The sequence below is a fragment of the Macaca nemestrina genome, chromosome X (assembly GCF_043159975.1).
Source record: "Macaca nemestrina isolate mMacNem1 chromosome X, mMacNem.hap1, whole genome shotgun sequence".
Taxonomy (NCBI): Eukaryota; Metazoa; Chordata; class Mammalia; order Primates; family Cercopithecidae; genus Macaca; species Macaca nemestrina.
Window position 1 is genome coordinate 132,781,961 of NC_092145.1, and position 18,212 is coordinate 132,800,172.

Genomic DNA, 18,212 nt, shown 5'->3' on the forward strand with positions numbered 1-18,212 from the left:
GCTGACTCTGTTATGAACCCCTCTCTTTTGTGGTGGGTGGTTCCTTCTGATCTCACTCAGTTTCCTCACCTTTACTTCTGTTGGGGCCTGGGACTCTTCCATCTGCTGGCCTGAGGCCATAACCTTGGTCCAATGCTGTCCTCTCCTTGAATTTCCAAAGAGGGAATTCAGAGGGTGCTATATAAGAGGTTTTTGCCCAAGGTTGGCTACCACTAACAGCAAGAGCATGGCTATTACCCTTACACCTCACAAAGGGTTTTTATCTTAACTCCTAGGAGGGCCTGGGACTCCTCCTTCTGCTGATTTAACACCTCCCTCTGGCACCAGTTTTTTAACTTCCCTAAAACTCCAGAGGTGGAACTCAGAGAATGTTATATCTGGCCACTCCATTCATGGGCTTCTCAGGCCTGACAGCAGGAGCCTAGATGTTGTGGGGCCCTTCTGATCTGGTGTGAATAGTTGCCTCAAATATTAGGGTCTTCACCATCACTGTTGGAAGGTCTGGAACCCTGCTCTCTACTGGTCTGATGCCAAAGCGTGGTTCAATGCTGTCACCTCCCAGGATCCTGGGAATTCAAAGGGCACTACATCAGAGGATCCCTGTCCAGGGCCTCCCAGGGCTTACACAGGGCTGGGATTCTGTTGGCCCTTCTCTCTTCTGGTATAAATAGTGTCCTCAGATCTCACTTAAGGTTGTTAACTCCTGACAGGACCTGGAAATCTCTGGAACTCTCTTTTCTGCTGATTTGAGGCTACCCTGCTCAGACTAATGCCTTCATTCTTCTGAGAAGTTAGAGTCAGAAGTTGGGGAAGCCAATTCTAGCCACCCCCATATGGGACCTAGTGTTGAGAGCAGGGGTGCAGCTCTTAGAAGTAAGGGGGTGGCTTGTGTTTTGTGGGAATGGGGAATTCTGACAGAAGTTGCATAGTGGTCTTTCATTGACTCCGGGGGACGTATGACTCCTCCTCCTCCTGTTCTGAGTTATTCGGCTTTAAAAAAAAAGCCTCGTCCCCAACCACCTCACCCCACAGTCCTATATCCCTGGACTACAGAGGGTGAACTGAGGAGGCTTCTGGGCCTAACATCAAGGCATTGGCTTAGAAACATTAACAGCAGGGGTGGTCTCTGTGCTGAGCAGTCTGTTATGGAGTGGGTGACTCTTTCAAAACTTCATCAGGGTCTTCATTTTTATTCCTTTTAGTCTGGGACTCCTCCCTCTGTGGATCTGAGAATAACACCTGGCCCAATGCCCCTACCTCACAGTGAGAAGTGATGTAAATATTACTACAGATCATCTGATAACTTTGCAAATGGCTAGTGCAGAATCACCTTTATAAAAATTTTCAGTTGATTGGAATCAAGTCAGGGTTATAACAGTAATGAAGATAGAGATTTGGACTCAACCTATACTTGTTACCTGCAGTCAATTCAATAAGGAACTGCAGCATCTACAATGGTTCTCCATCTACTCTGGAAATACTTGCCTTGAAAACCAGCACCCTACAACAGTGTTTGGTGGCAACAAAGGCCACCAGACACAGCAACAAAAAATCCACTCTCTGTTCTGCAAAGAAGTCAGTGATGGTAGGAAGTATTTGGAGCTGAGGATAATATCTGGACCCTTTTTTAAAGACATATGCACACTCAGCCTTTTAGTTACAGAGTCATTGAGGTAGTTAGTCTCAGGAAATCCCTCCTCCAATTCCCCCCTCCTTGAATCTACACTATGCCACTACTCATTGGTACTACTTGCCCTGTTTTAAATGTCATTAATCATCAATCACATCCATTTGCACAGCTTCAACCTCAGTGGTGGGAGCACCACATACTCAAGGGGGCCACATACCCAAGGGCCACATACACTCTTTCTTATCAGGCATCAAGACAACTCTCAACCCTGCTACACTGGAAAGGGTGCAATGAACCACCAGAGTATTGAAGAGATGTAGCTCTCCCAGAATCAATTAATATCATAACTGGGTGATGCAGGGGAGCAAGCCACACTCTGCCTGAGAAGTGGGAAGGGAAGACTCTAGCAGAGCATGCCTCTGGGCAGCTCAGCCTACAACTTCATGCTGATAATGATGATTCAGAGATTGCCAAGCCTATTCAGAAAAGTTGTCCAAGACACCACCAGTTTCCTCACCTTTACTCCTTCTGGTCCCATTGCTACCCCATGGCTGAACTCTGGATACAGATCCCTGACTACCTCATGCCCTGAATTCTCTGGACTTTATTCAGCTTATGATCTCTCTTGTGGATTCTGGAAATTGTTCTAGTACCTAGTTTTCCTAATGTCCTTTACTAATTGAGGTTTTCTTGTTAAGGCACATTTCCTAGAACCTTGTCATTCCGAGTAAATCCTTTCTTCTCAAAGTAAAAAGAAATGTGTTATTGAAATATCAAAATTCTAAGGCATATCGTGGAGCAATATGTAAACAGTTATCCTTAGGTGCATATTGTGGAGCAATATGTAAACAGTTATCAATGTATATTTAAAACTCACAATGAACAGGCACGGTGGCTCCCAACTGTACTCCTAGCTACTTGAAAGGCTGAGGCGGGAGGATTGCTTGAGTTCAGGACTTCTAGGCTGTACTGAGTTATGATCACACCACTGCACTCCAGTCTGGGCAACAGAGCGAGGCACCGTCTCTAAAAAAAAAAAAAATAAATAAGTAAATAAAAATTAAGAAGAAAAAAGAGCAAACAAACAAAAAAACCCTCACAGTGTATTTTTGTTGCACATGTATATAAGAAAAAGCCTATAATACATTTAGAAATACTACATGCAGGATTTTAAAAATGTGGTTACATTTGAGGAGGGATTGAATTTTGGAGGGACATAGTAAGGAAGTGAAATTTTGATTTATCCGTATTAGAATTTTTGGCAACAAGAATACATGCACTATTTTCTTGGTAGTTAAAATATTTAAATAATAATAACAATGGAATTAGTAGTTGTGTATTATACAGAAAAAGTATGTATGAGATGCAATGGGAAAAGGCTGAAATCTGAATGGCTTAACACACTAAAAGTTTATCTCTTATGCAAATAAATTTTGACATGAATTAATAGGGGTTTTTTGCTGTCAGGTGTCCCAGGGATCCATGCTGCTTCTATACTGTGGCTCCATATCTCAGCATGGAAGAGAAATCATGGAGGTGGCAGACTGGCTCTCAAACACTTTGATCTGAAAGGGAAAAAGCATGCTACTGTTCATATTTCAGTGTCAAGGGGGGGTAGTCACATGACCTTTCCAAACTACAAGTGGACTGGCAATGTAGTCTCCATATGAACCAAGGATGGAAAGCAAGACACAAAGTGGATGAGCACTTGCAGTCTGTCCAATTAACTATTACAACAGTACATGCTCAATAAAAGCTACTAATATAAATTTGTTATGACAACAGCCTTCTTAAGTCTTGGAGGAGTTTCTGAGAATATCAAATATCTTTGCTAAACAACATTTCCTAATGTCTATATGTGACAGGTAATTTCAAATCCAGAATCACACTAATTTTCAAAACAATCCTGTAAATCTCAGCAAGGAGGGTTCACCCCGCTGCACTCAACAACACCTTTCTGCACTGACCTTTTCAATGACCTCTATGATCTCAAGAGACTGAAAAATTTCTTCTTTCTTTTGATGAAAACATAACTTGTGAGTCTCTGCTACCCACCACCTGATGAACATATACACTTAAGCACATGTACAGGTGCCTTTAGGTGCAATGAAAAACCAGGATTTTCCCTTGGGGCAGATACAGACAAGAATCAAGAGAATGATAGCGAATTATGTTTTTTCTTTTCTTATCAAAGCTGGCATGTCTGCCAGAGAGACATATTCTACCTCTGTGGGAGACTGAATAATTGCTCCACGAAGCTTCACGTATCCTCATTCCTGAAACCCATGAATATGTTATGTTACATGGCCAAAGGCACTTTGCAAATATAATTAAAATTATGAAACCAACCTGAAAATAGGGAGATTACACTGGATTGCCTACATGGGCCAAATCTAATTATACGAGCCCTTACAAGCAGAGATGTTTCTCCATCTGGAGGCAGAGAGAGAAGTTAGAGAAATTCCAAGAATGAGACAGGTTCAATGTCCCAAGTCTGACTCAAAAGTAGAGGCCCACACGCAAAGACCAGAGACAGGCCTGGAGAAAATATAGCAGCTCCAACTGATAGCCAGAAAGAGGACTTACTCCTCACTCTTCTTACAACCACTAAGAACTGGGTTCCTAATAGAATGACCTGAATAAGCCTGAAATGGGATTCTTCATAGTGTGTCCCAATAAGACACACTTATTGTCAGGCTTTGACAGCTTGATTTGGGCCTGTGTAACCCGGAGCAAAGAAACCAGCAGAACCAACCCATACTTCTCACCTACAGAAGGGTGTTATAATCAATATGTTATTTAAAGTGTCTTACTGTATGGCATTTGTTATGTCAGCATAGAAATCTACTATATGCTCCTAGTATACCAGGATTTATAGGAATCCAATTTCTGGACATGGTTGATACACAGTCATTTCCTAGGTCTTTCCTTATCCACCACTTGAGACAGAGGCTTTGATACTTTACCATTCAGTTAAGCTCACTTATTAGTGTATAGATTCAGTGCCAGTCTCAAATAAGTCACCAGATTACATTCTCCTCTCTTTCTAACTTCATCTGCTTTCTAAACCTCCTCTCTAACTTCAGAGTTATCTTTCAAGGTTAGATTCTGTTCCAAGTCTGACTTGACTCACAGGTAGACTCGGAAAAAATCTTGAGTGTGGCGGAATTACCCAGAGCAGATGAGTAGGTATGTAGTGTTCACTGCCAAAGTAAACAATTACATGGAAGGGGCTGTTATCAGAGAAGTTCCAAGTGAGCAATGTGACAAAACAGAGGACATCTGCAGGGAGTTGGAATGCTCTGAGTCAGGAGAAGGGAAGGAAGGTTATTCTGGGCTTCCTTTCCCATAGGGAGCAGGGTGCAGCCTTCATGGAAGGAAGCAGGGAAGAGCTGGACAGCAGGTAAGGATCCAGATTTGGGCACAAGGACTCACAGGGGCTGACTCAAGGAAAGAACAGTGTAATTTGGGAAGTGCTGGATCTGGTCCCATGTGCCAGCACCTGGGCAAAATCAGCTCCCAAAGAACCCTGGAGCTAGGGGTGGATGGACCCTACGAAAATGAGGCCCACAGGCAGTCTCCAAATGGTGTTCAATTCTCATTTTCTCCATTATTTATTATATCTGGATTTAGTACACTGGCCACAGGTTCCTTCTTTTTATTGCCTAGAGAGACGGTGCAGTAGTGAGAAGAGAAATGAATTAAAAGACAGAACATCTGCTTCATGCAGGAAGGAGTGGAACAATGTGGGTTCTAAACAAATTCAGACTATGGTTCTAATTTTGACACTTATGAACCACATGAAGTCAGGAAAATTGCAAAGCTCTATGAGGCTCAGGCTTTACGTGAAGTGACCCTGATAAGCCTTGCCTTGTAGGATTTCTGGGTTATATGTAATGTATGAAAACTCTGGGCACAGTGCCTAGAATTTACTGCATATTTAATAACTAGCATTTGTTACTATTATTAGTTTGACCCCAGGTCCTATCAAAATCTCTGTGATTGTTTTTAAAGCAAGAGATGTCTGAAAATATGCAGCACTCTATGATACAGCACACAAATCAGCCAAAAATGCCGCTTAGCAAGTAAAACTCAGTTATTTACTATGCAAATTTGAGGATTTCTTATTTATTGTGGGTGTGGGGTAGTCCTCCCCAGTTGGATTCAATTTAAGACTCCTATAATTTATGTCAAAGACTAATTTCTTCCATCCCTTCAACTATCCTTCCATCCAAACCACCCCTATTTTCATTTCTTTCACTCGCATCAAAAATCTAGCCCTCACTTGAGTTTGCCAAATGATACTAAAGACAACCTAATAAAAATGCCCTTTTAGGAACAACACACACCAGGTCCTGTTGGGGTGTGAGGGGCAGGAAGAGGGAACCTAGATGATGGGTCAATAGGTGCAGCAAACCACCATGGCACACGAGTACCTATGTAACAAACCTGCACATTCTGCACATGTATCCAGGAACTTAAAGTACAATTTTTTAAAAAAGCCCTTTTAATTAAGTGGGTTTAGTGGGCTTTGTTTCCCCAGGCCAGAGCAAATAATGCCAGCACAATGGCTTTTGAGCACATTCATGTCAAGTAATATCACTCTTGTTTCTCAGAAGGTCCCTGGAGTTGATGTGCATAAAACATAGTTTGTGGACTGTGCCCAACTGCACTGGAAAAATGACACTGGAAAAGGATGCAAGACGCCTTCCATTCCCGTCTTACAATTACTTCTGGTTTATCTATTACCTCAAAATAACTGCTAAAAGCAGTTCTTCATTCCAGGCATTAGTCTTTTTGAGGATCTGGCCCCTGCTCACTACTCCCACAGCCTCAACCAACCCACCATCCAGACTAACAAAATTGACTGACACTGAAGGGTTTGCAGTTTCCTAAGGCCCCAAACCCACTTGCCTCAGGATACTTTCACTTGACTGCTCTGATCTGGATCTTCCCACCTTCTCTTACTCATCCTTTACTTAGGGTATATCTCACCATCTTCCTTACATGACAGCTGCTCTTAGATTTTAAAATTCAGTGCGTGTGCTTGGGTCTTATTTATCCTGACATTCCCAGTACCCTCCAAAGAACAAATGCCCAAGTAATGTTTGAGAAATAAGTGAGCCAGTGTGCAAGAAGTCAGTTTTATTATGATGTAGCTTCTCCTACATGGTTGAATAAACTAATAATATCTAAGTATCTATCTCTTAATTTTACAGAGCAGACTAAACATAAGGGAATGCAAGCATTTATCATCTTCTACATTTTCCCTCTATTTCTTCATTCCAACTATTTTACTGCTTTTTAAAAAAATATTTCCAAGGAAATGACTAATCCACTACTATGTTATCTTGTTGGAGATCACTAAATAGGATGGAACTTTTCCTGTTTTTTTTCTATAAAATAGTAAAACTCTACTCTAAAACCTCACAAACATCAATAAATGTATGACTTATTATCACTAATAATCTTGGATTCTTAAGCTACTTTAACCTTCTATTAAAACGAACAACGTTTAAACAAATATCCAAGTTACCCAGAACACGTTATGTACTGTGTTATAACGAGACACAGCCAACCCTCCACTAGTGAAACACTGACTGTCCTCTTCAAAAACACAGTAAAGCATTTTCCTCAGCCTTCACTTGGGGCAGGCAAGGCTGCTGGACATGGCCTTGGAACGCACACTGGCCATGGCAGCAGTACAGGTCCTGGCTGCAATTCTGGCTTGGGATCTCTCTTCCACATTTTTCCAAAGCCTCTTCATAATGGGATGGGAAGGCACTGGGGACTGTACCATGGATCTTGGCCAAAAACTCTAGGACTTTCATCTTGCTGGTTTCAGCAAAGGCTTGTGGACCCCACAGGAATTCATAGCTTGGAGAACTGCTGTTGGGCACTTCCCGATACTCCAGCTACTGCTCTTGCACTAAATCTTTGGTGAGGAGGTTGGTGAGGAGGTTCCTGGGCTCTCCATAGATGAAGTGCTCCTGCCTCTAGTATACCCCCATCATATTTAGCACCTTCCAGACTTCCTCTTCAGGGGCACAATTCCCCTGGCTGAAGATCACACTCAGGATGGTCATCAGCAGGCCAGTCTTGGGCAAACTTCTGTTAGGATTCAGTCTTGTATCATGGCCTAATTCTAATTTGTTGACAAGGACATAGACGCTCTTGTTGGGATCCACTTCTTTCACGTCAAGGCCAAAGACCAACTCCAGGTGATCAGAAGCTCTCCTCAGCATCTCAGGGAAGTGGCTCTTGTATGTCTGGATTACATTTTTCAGCATATTTGCCTTTGTAACAGGCTCTTGTATTTTATACTTGTACAGCAGGTAATGCATTAACATAGCGATCTTCTTATCTATAGGGCCTCTGGGCCACTGCCCAGTGGTAGCCTGGGCCTGTGAGGCATTTGACCTTTCCTCAACTTGGCTGTCGATGCCTTCAATAGATGCTGTGCATGAAACAGCTGCAGCAGTGGTGGTGGCTAGAGCTCTCCCAGGCTCTTGCTCATTGCTGGGTGTTTTGACAGCAGATGACCTCTCAGGACTATCTTTGAAATGAGGAGATGAAGTGAGGGACTCTTCTTCCTCTGCTACAGTGACTTGAGCGCCTTCCACATCCTTGGGCTCTTCTCGGGCCTGGCAGCATTTCTCATGGGCACAGAGCTTACTTTTCTGACCCCGAGCCATGATGACTCTGCTCAGAGACAAGTAGTAGTGTGAGACAGATGGCAGGTGATGAAGTGACCTCAAGGAAAGACAGTGTGATCCTCCAGCAGGAAGATATCACTTTGACTTTATGGAAGTTGTTTCTGTAGGTTTCTTTGAGAGCATGGTTCAAGGATCCTATGAGGCAACTCTTCTCTGATGGGCCCTTCCCCTGAGGAATCAGTGGAAGTAACTAGACTGAAGCCTGCCAGTCTTACCTGCATCTTACTGGGACTGATACAGTGACTGGCAGGTCCAGACTCCATGGAGCTTCCTTTTTTTCTGGGGTAGATGATGTTTCTTTCAATTCACATTCAGGGCCATCACCTTGACTTCTGGCAGGACCTGTTATCTCACTGCTTAACTGTTTTGATGCTGACTCCCTCATTCCAAAGCGCTCACATCCTTGACTCCCCAGACAAGGAATTGAGGGGGTATCTCATGTGACCACATTTGCAGAGGGACATTGTAGAATGGCAGCAATGCAGAGATCGGTGAGACCCTCTTTATCTTGAGGTAATTAGTTTTCAGCCCTCACTCAGTCTTTACTTTTGCTTCTTGGAGGGTCTGATTGCCCTCCTTTTGCTTACCTGAAACCTATCCCATCCAAGCAAGGCCTTCACATCCCTGACACTCCTGATAAAGATATTAGGGAGGCCTCAGATGTATCTTCCTCAGGGACCCCTATCAGGAATGACAGCACTCTTAGGACTCTATGAATCCTCTTTTCTTCGGAAATTCAGGTTCCTCCTAATGACTCCTCACCTTGACAGCCTCATACCTTCCCCTCTGAGGACTTGAGGCCTATACCAATCAGAGAAAGGCCCTCTTTCACCTGATATCCCAGAGTATGCAGTTGGAGGGAGGAGGTGGGGTGCATTCAGAATGACAAATCTGCCCAGGCCTTCCCAAGGCTGACCACAGAGGCAGTGCCTAGCCCCATCAGTCCTCACTTTGACTTCCATAAGGGCCTGAGTCACCTCCCTCTAATGACCTGCCATCGACTGCCCTGTCAAATCTATGTCCTCATCATCCTGTGACCACTAAGGATAAAATGAGGGATATCTTAGCCTGAGAGTCATGCTGAAAGGCTACCAAGGCTCATAGTACTGGTATTCTGTTGGGTCCCCTTTGTTCTGGGGAAGAAAGTCCCCTCAGTCTTTGCTCTGGATTCTAAACTAAACTCCTGGTTACCCCTGAAGACTCTTCCCACTGCTGACCTGAATGTGCTAGCCTTAGTTTGTACCCTTCCCCAGGACCACCACCAGAATATGAAGCAAGGGGTCACGGGGGCCTTACAGCCACGCCAGGGATCTCCCAGAACTTACATGAAGGGCAGGATTCTGTAAGGCCGCCGTATTTATGGGAGGCTAGCTTCCCTCACAGCCCACACTGGGGCATTTCATTAACATGTGGCAGAGCATAGGGCTCCTTCCCCTGCTGCCCGAGGCAGACACCGTGGTCCAATACCTTCACCTCCCCGAGAGGTTAAAGGTGGAAATTCCAGCTACTCCTACTTAGGATCACCCAGGCCTGAGAGCAGAGGCTGAGTTCTGTGGGCACCCGTCCGCTATGGCAGAAAGGGAGTTTTACGGAACTCACCCTTTATTGACTCCTGGAGGGTTCTAAGACCCTAATCTCGGGTGGCTTGATGCCAACACCTTAGTCCAATGCTATCACTTCCTTGACTCTCCAGAAGAATAACCAGAGTGCCGTACCTAAGAGGATCCCTGCCCACGGCTTTTGCGGCTTAAGGCAGAGGCCGGACGGCATGGCATTCTTTCTTTTGTGGTAGGGGGTCCCCTCAAATGTTATTCAATGTCTTTGCCTTACCTCCTGGCAGGACCTGGATGCCTTCCTCTGCTGACCAGATATCAACCGCCTCAATGCAAGGCCTCACCTCCCACGGACGGCAGAAGCGGAAGTGTGTATGACATCCGGGCATCCTGCCCACGGCCCGAAGGGCTGCCAGCAAGGGCGGCGTGGTGTGACTTTCTGTGGCGCGACTTTCTGTGGCGCCCCCTTTGTTATGGAGTAGTAGTAATATTAACTCCTCCTCTCGGAAGTAAATCCATATTTTCACTCCTAGTTCATTCATTAAAGGCTCCTCAGGGAAATAATCACCCTTTATTGACTCCTGGAGGGTTCTAAGACCCCAATCTCGGGTGGCTTGATGCCAACACCTTAGTCCAATGCTATCACTTCCCCGACTCTCCAGAAAAATAATGCAGAGTGCGGTACCTAAGAGGATCCCTGCCCACGGCTTTTGCGGCTTAAGGCCGAGGCCGGACGGCATGGCGTTCTTTCTTTTGCGGTAGGAGGTCCCCTCAAATGTTATTCAATGTCTTTGCCTTACCTCCCGGCAGGACCTGGATGCCTTCCTCTGCTGACCAGATACCAACCGCCGCACTGCAAGACCTCACCTCCCACGGACGGCAGAAGCGGAAGTGTACGTGACATCCGGGCATCCTGCCCACGGCCCGCAGGGCTGCCAGCAACGGCGGCGTGGCGTGACTTTTCTGTGGCGCCCTCTTTGTTATGGAGTAGTAGTAATATTAAGTCCTCCTCTCGGAAGTAGATTCGTATTTTCGCTCCTAGTTCATTGACTAAAAGCTCCTTAGGGGAAAAAATCACCAAACAGGCCCTGGACAGTTTCGCAACATAAACCCTTACGGACAATGGGTTTGCGTACCAGGGTTGACGGGAGAAGAGAGGCTGCAGCAAAAAGGTAGGGTGCCCAAGACAGATTCTGAGATGTCAGAGTAAGTGCATATGACCATGGGGTCTCTTCACTGGCCAAATGTAGACATTGGGAACTTTCTGTTCTAAAGGATCTACTTTCTATAGAGAAGCCACAGGTGTACACAGGTTTTTGAGACCCGGATCTCTTGACTTTATCTAACTTTGCATTGTATTGTGCAGTGAAATTCATTTTAATTGTGATCTCATTTGTTCCACCAAATATGTTATATGCATGTTCTAATACTACTGCTTTGTGCGGCAAGGTTTTTGATTTTGCTACAGTGATTTATACACCACTTTTCAGAAGTCATTTATTCATTTGGAACGGGTGTGGTTTTTCCTTTGGATTTTCTAAAATGATCACATTTTCACCAAATAATTTCTATTTTTATTAAATATTTCCAAGTTACATTTGTTTTTATAGTCTTATCCTCTGGCCATGTATTCAGCATACATTTATGTCTGGTTCCTTGCTTTAATGAGAATGCGTCCAACATTTAGCATTTCACATTTAAGTTTGTTTGCCACAGGTTTTAGGAAATAAAAATTATCTTCTGATGTTAGTTTGTGGAATGTTATCAGGCATTTGTGTTGAATTTTTGTTTTGAAAAATTTTTCTGTACCTCAGTACATGATCAAATGCCCATTAAAAAAAAATCTAACGGCCGAGCACAGCTACTTGGGAGGCTGACACATGACGATTGCTGGAGCCCAAGAGATCGACACCAGCCTGGGCAACATAGTGGGAGTCGGTCACTATAAAAAATTAAAAAAAAAAAAAATTAGACGGGCAAGGTGGCGTGCGCCTGTAGTCCCAGCCACTCTGGAGGCTGAAGCCCAAGGATCTCTTGAGTCTAAGGAGGTCGAGGTTGCTCCAGTCTGGGCGACAGAGGAAGACCCATCTCAAAAAAAAAAAAAAATTAATTAATAATCTAATCTGTTAGTGTGGGAATATTTTAGGCAGTTTTTCCTAATGTTGTATTTTCTTTACATTTCATGGATGCAGACTTTTTTTTTCCATTGAATTAACTGCAATATTGGACCTGCTATGTGTTTATTGAGGATCTTTGCCTCTGTGTGGGTGGACTTGGCTCAATTATTCCCCTCCCCTTACCCAGGGTATCCTCAGCTTTTTTTTTTTTTTTTAATCAAAGAAAGCTAGCCTGGGAAAATGAGTTGAACATCATAAGATGGTGGTTATTTTTGTGTTTACATAAGATGGTCAGTTTTTCACTGATTATTTGGTAGAACTGGTCCCAAAATATTTGAGGGTGGCTGGATCTTTGATCAGTTTCATTTTGCATTTCTCAATTACAGATTTTTATTTCTATTTGGATTAATTGGGCCATTCATATTTTCCTAAATAATGGTCTGTTTTCATTTGGGGTTTCAAATTTAATGGTTATATATATTCTTTTTATTGTAGAAATTCTCAAATATATTCAACTGTAGAGAGAATATACCTGGAACTCAGAATCATCAACACATGTACAATCTGGCTTCATCTATACTCACACAAAACACCATGTCTGCCACTGGAATAATGTGAAACAAATCCCAGACATCACATCATTTTATCTTTAAATATTTCAGTATGTGTTTTTAAAGGCAGAAATATCAACCGATAACACTATCCCACCTTAAAAAGTTAGCTCCTTCATGTAATTAACTGTCCAGTTATTTTCACATTTACCCACTGACATCATTTAAGTGTGTTCTTTCTTGAACCCGGGTTCAAATAAATCTAATCATTATCATTGCATTTTATGACCATTAATTTATACATTCTTCCCCCCAACACACATACATTACTTCTTTATCCCTGCAATCTTGGTTTTTACAAAAAAACAGATCTTGTGCTCTGTTCAGTTTCACATGGTCTAGCTTTTGCTTTGTGCAACATTAATGTCATTCTTCTCTGTATTTCTTTGAATTGGTAGAGGTTTTATCATATTAAAATTTAATTTTTATTCTCTCTCTTGTTTTATTTGGAAAGATCACTTCATAGGTGATGTGAACTTTCATTACAAGGAAGTAACTTCCATTATGTGGGAGACCGAATATTTGTCTCCCTTTTTGTTGATGTTGGCAGTCTTTGGAAAATTAGTATATTTATCCACTAATTAATTAGGGGTTGCAAAACGTTAATTTTTCTAATTCTACCATTCCTTCTGATTTCATTAGATGAAATACATCTTTATGTAGAAATCATCCCTTGTCTATCATTTGTTAATATTTACAGTGTTTTCTTATGGTATTCAAGTTCCTTCTGCACCTATATTTTGTACAGTATTTTAAAACTACTATCACTTAGTTTTCTTTTGTAATGAAGATGTCTATAAAATTGTCTCCTATATAAATCTTTTAAAAGAATAGGCTTTTGTTAGTAGGCTCCACTGTCTTAATTAGCCATTTCTGCATTTATCTTAGTTATTTCCTATGTTTTATTTCTTTGGGTAAAATATGGTTTTATTTCTCTAGCTTCTTGAAGTTTTGCATGTTTAAAATAATTCTGTTTTTTTCTAATCAATTTATTTAAGGCTGTAAATATCCCTTTGTGTACCACCTTATTAGTTTCCCACAGGTAATGCTATAGAGTTTTATGTGCAGTGCTTGACTATTTTACAAGCTGAATATATCTCTGTATTCCTTATGCTCTTAGAATTTTTTGAATATGTGTGTGCAAATGCTGGTGAGTGCAAAAATTATTTTGGTGAATGATGTGAAGAAGAGAGACATAGTTATTTAGAGGAGGTTTCAGTCTCCCAGGGGTGTTTTGTTTTGGTTACATATAATATAAAAGACTTGAACACATTTTACTGCTAGTGACTAGTTGAGTCGTTCCTATGAATGAAATGGTCTCACATTAGAAAAATCAATCAGTGTAATTAGCCGAGTATAACTGTTAAAGATTATCCAGGAAAACAGAAATTACTTTAAATACATAAGTCAGGTTGAATATGATGCACGAAATTGGTTACTCAAGTGATGGAGAAGCCAAACAGGGGAGAGGTGAGCAAGCCAATATTTGGCAGCTTAAGAAATTTTCTTCAGTCTCTAGGGTAGAAACAAATAAAGGAGATAATGTTAATGGAGCCTTGGAGTTGGGGTCAACAGGATCTGGAACTAAGGTGGAAAAGTATGATGAGGGTGAGAGCCATGGAGAAGACAGTTGAAGGCAACTAATGCAGAGAGAGAAAATAAAAAATAAATTTTAGCTGCTTCTGTCCTCCTGTACTGTACTAACCTCCTGCTGGTGCCTTATGTTACCCGAACCATGATGGCAGCCAAATATTTGAGAACATAGGAATTGCAGCCTGCAATCATCTCCTGAACACTGGAGAACAGAGCAAGGAAAGAGTGAGAAATGGATCTGAGGCCAATCAGGTCAAGGACTGGCATATTGCCTTGACATATTGTGAGAAAAATCATACCTAAATTGATACAGAAAAGTATTTTGTAAAAATCAGCATTAATTCATGATAAAAAGATATGTTATCAAAGTAGATAAAGGATATCTACCAACATCTATAACAAATATTACACTTAGTAGAAAAACATTGGCTATTGGAAAATAAATAAGAATAACTGCTATCACTCTTTTTATTCCACATTATAATGGGGGTTCCTGCCAATGCAGTAATGGGAAACAGATGAAATAAAGGATTGGAAAATAAGGTGATTTAGATGTCAGTTCTCAAATTATCTTTAATCAAAATCCCAGAAGGATTTTTGTAGAAGTTAATACACTGACTGTAAAGTTAATATGGACATGTAATCGACCAAGAATAGCCAAAACGACTTTGCAAAACAAGAGCAAAATAAGAGGACTAATACTACCCAATCTCAAGACTTATTATAAAATTAATCATGATAGTGTGGCATTTTTGTAAAGACAGGCAAATAGATCAGCGAAACAGAATAGAAATACCAAAATGTCAAAACTTATCAAATTGTATGTAGTTTATTGTATTCCAATTACATCTTTAAAAAGCCATTACAAATTCTGGAACAAGCAAATCTAATGTACAGTTGAAATCAAAACTGTAGAGGAGGGATGATGTGGAGGTGTTCTATTGTGAAAGACGTGATTGACCTTTATGATGCACTAAAATTTTACTCTATATTTTGATTGGGGATTGGTTACACAGATGTATGCATATGTACATTTAGGTTCTGGCATATGTCCTATTAATACTATTTCACAATAATAATAATACACATATTGTATCAGAATAGAACCACAAAGAACTTTAAGGAAAACAAATATCCAATAAGCTATATATGGGTTATGCTTAATTAGCCACTTTATTTAATTTGTTAATAAGCATAGGTCAAATATTACTTAATTATTTTTAGCTTTGTAGATGCCCAATATTTGAGTAATTTCACTAGATTTTCAATTTCCTATAACTGTGATAGTATTGTATATTATTCAACTGATTTTTGAAATCTCAGACGTTTTAAGACTCACTTTATTGCTTAGTCTATAAATGATTCCTAATATTGTTGGTCATAATTAAGCAAATTCCAAATTTCACAATAACAAAAATAACAATGTGATGGTGCTTTGTAATTAATGCTAAGTAAGTTCTAGGTGAGTAACTTTTTGAGGCCAGAGCTATTATAAGACAATCATATAGGTGGCATAACCATGTAATGTTACTAATAAACATCCATTCATATACCATAATGGGGCCGGGAGTGGTGGCTCACACCTGTAATCCTAGCACTTTGGGAGGCCGAGGCGGGTGGATCACAATGTCAGGAGTTCAAGACCAGCCTGGCCAAGACGGTCAAGCTCTGTCTCTACTGAAAATACAAAAATTAGTGGGGCATGGTGGCGGGCGCCTGTAATCCCAGCTACTCAAGAGGCTGAGGCAGAGAATTACTTGAACCCGGGAGGCGGAGGTTGTAGTGAGCCGAGATTGCGCCGCTGCATTCCAGCCTGGGCGACAGAGTGAGACTCCATCTCAAAACAAAACAAAACAAACAAACAAATAAAAAAAAAAAACCATAATGGAAGCCTATTACTGAATAATTACCACAAAAGTATAAGAAATATTCAATACGTTATTTTAAACAAAAATAATAATTAACTTGTCATGAATAAACACATTTCTGTGGGCTAAAATAATTATGCACAGCACTTACAAGGCATAAGCCCCAAAGAGAGTGAGATATAGTATGTGACCCATGTGTATATTGGCTAGGCCTTGCTTAGAAGGATTAGCTTTTTGGCTGTTCATATCACATATAAGTGATACTTTGCTCAAAATGGGCTATTCCTCTTTGAGAATGGCAACTAGATTGATAGCTGTGCTTTACTGTGCTTTACCTATGTATTTGATGTGGTTATTCTCATATAAATCATATTTTGATATTCACATTGATTTTACAATCACAAACCAGCTATTAAGATCTAAGATTATTTTGGCAAGTAATTTGTGCAGAAGGCATGCATCCTTTTACTCACTCTCTGATACTACCACCATTCCTGAAATCCTTATCTAATCAGTGCCTTTATGGACACTACTTCATTGACAGTGTCTCATGCCCTGATATTTACCACCTCCTTAATCTTTGTCCCATTATTTAAGCTTTAACCAATTACTGACCCAGTTTCTATATGTTTCCAAGAATTAGACTTGGGGATGAGTTGAGATATTTAGCAGTATAGAATTAGTTTTAAAAAGAAAGTAAATACTTTCATCATCTATAACTTAGATATTCCATCATCAACATTTTTGTTTTAATTTTTTTATTATTTATTATTTATTTATTTTTTAAAATTAATTAATTTTTTTATTATTATTATACTTTAAGTTCTAGGGTACATGTGCATAACGTGCAGGTTTGTTACATATGTATACTTGTGCCATGTTGTTGTGCTGCACCCATCTTAACATCCATATTTTTTTAGCATACTGCCTAGAAATTAAGTGCAAATGTTAGTTTTGCCTTTTCTGTGAATTTCTAGGTCTGAGAACAGGAGTAATACAAGAGGAAGCAAGGACATCAAACATCCTCAAACTAATAATCCTGTGGGGGAATGCCCAAACATTTCTTTTCTCATGTCTACTTATGTCTGGGTTTTTAGGGTCTAGTCCTAAGCGTGGAGTGATGCTGAGACTAAATCTGAAGGACGTTTAACAGTATTCATAGTGTACTGAGGTAGAAAAGTTTCTTAAAAGTTCAAAAATATAATCCAATTTTATCTTCCAAGATTACCATAAAGACATCAAGTGTAACTGCATAAAAATGATTGACTAAAACTATACCTGTTCTTCAGGCAAGTCCTTGTTCTTTGGTGATAGAAACAAATCTGTCATCTTGCCCAGAGCTCTAACTCCACCAGCATCAGCATTCTGATTAACATTGGGGCCAGCAAGTTAATCCTGATGATATTGAAATACAGAGAGATGGTATTCTAGCAAGCATTATAGTGGTAGATAACTGTGACATGGAATTAGTAAAACTACTTCCCATGTGCATGCAGAACTCAACGGTAATATTTGCAGTACCACACAGGCATGTAAAACTGTCCTCTCTTACAAGAGTAAATGTTTGAAATTGTGCAGTACCTGAAATTAAAAAACAAAATCATGGAGAAGAGAGTAGGACAAGAACCTATGACAGAAAGTCATGCAAATTTTCAGTAGTTAAGTACCTTTGTATTCCCCTATATTCTTGAATATAATCCAATGAAAAAGTTGCATGCAATTATCTTAGAGAATTTCATAAGATAATCAATGCAAATTATAAGTAGAATGAATTGTTCCCTACCTTTCTTAATTGTCTATGTTACGTACTCATAGAAGAAAGAAGACAAAAATTTATATAAGTAATTAACAAAGGAACTTAGAGTGATATGGATTAAATATTCACATATATTTCTCCAACTGTATATTTAAATATACAATTTAAATATACATAGTATAATAATTTATAAATTATACTATTTTTAACATTCTGACATTTAAAGTAAAAATGAACATAAACAAGTACAAATAATATATGTAACAATATAGAATTTATGTACGTATGTAGGTATGTATGTATTTATTTATTAGAGACAAGGTCTTGCTCTGTTGCCTGGGCTGGAGCTCAGTAGGAAAATCATAGCT

At 40.4% G+C, this 18,212-nt stretch overlaps 1 protein-coding gene across 2 annotated transcripts in view; it reads right to left on the bottom strand.

Moving 5' to 3' along the window:
- LOC105499117 (MAGE family member B10) overlaps positions 1–17,445 on the bottom strand; it is a 20,213-nt gene extending 2,768 nt beyond the window's left edge. The window contains exons 1-2 of one of the 2 annotated variants that reach the window (XM_071088806.1): positions 17,367–17,445; positions 2,508–2,656 (exon numbers count right to left, since the gene is read on the bottom strand). In XM_071088806.1, the coding sequence (XP_070944907.1) occupies positions 2,508–2,656; positions 17,367–17,417 (200 nt within the window). In that variant the 5' untranslated portion in view covers positions 17,418–17,445. Of the gene's footprint in view, positions 1–2,507; positions 2,657–10,176; positions 10,259–17,366 lie in introns of those variants that run through there. The other variant, XM_071088807.1, reaches the window with a different exon arrangement.
- Between the last annotated feature and the right edge of the window lie 767 nt (positions 17,446–18,212).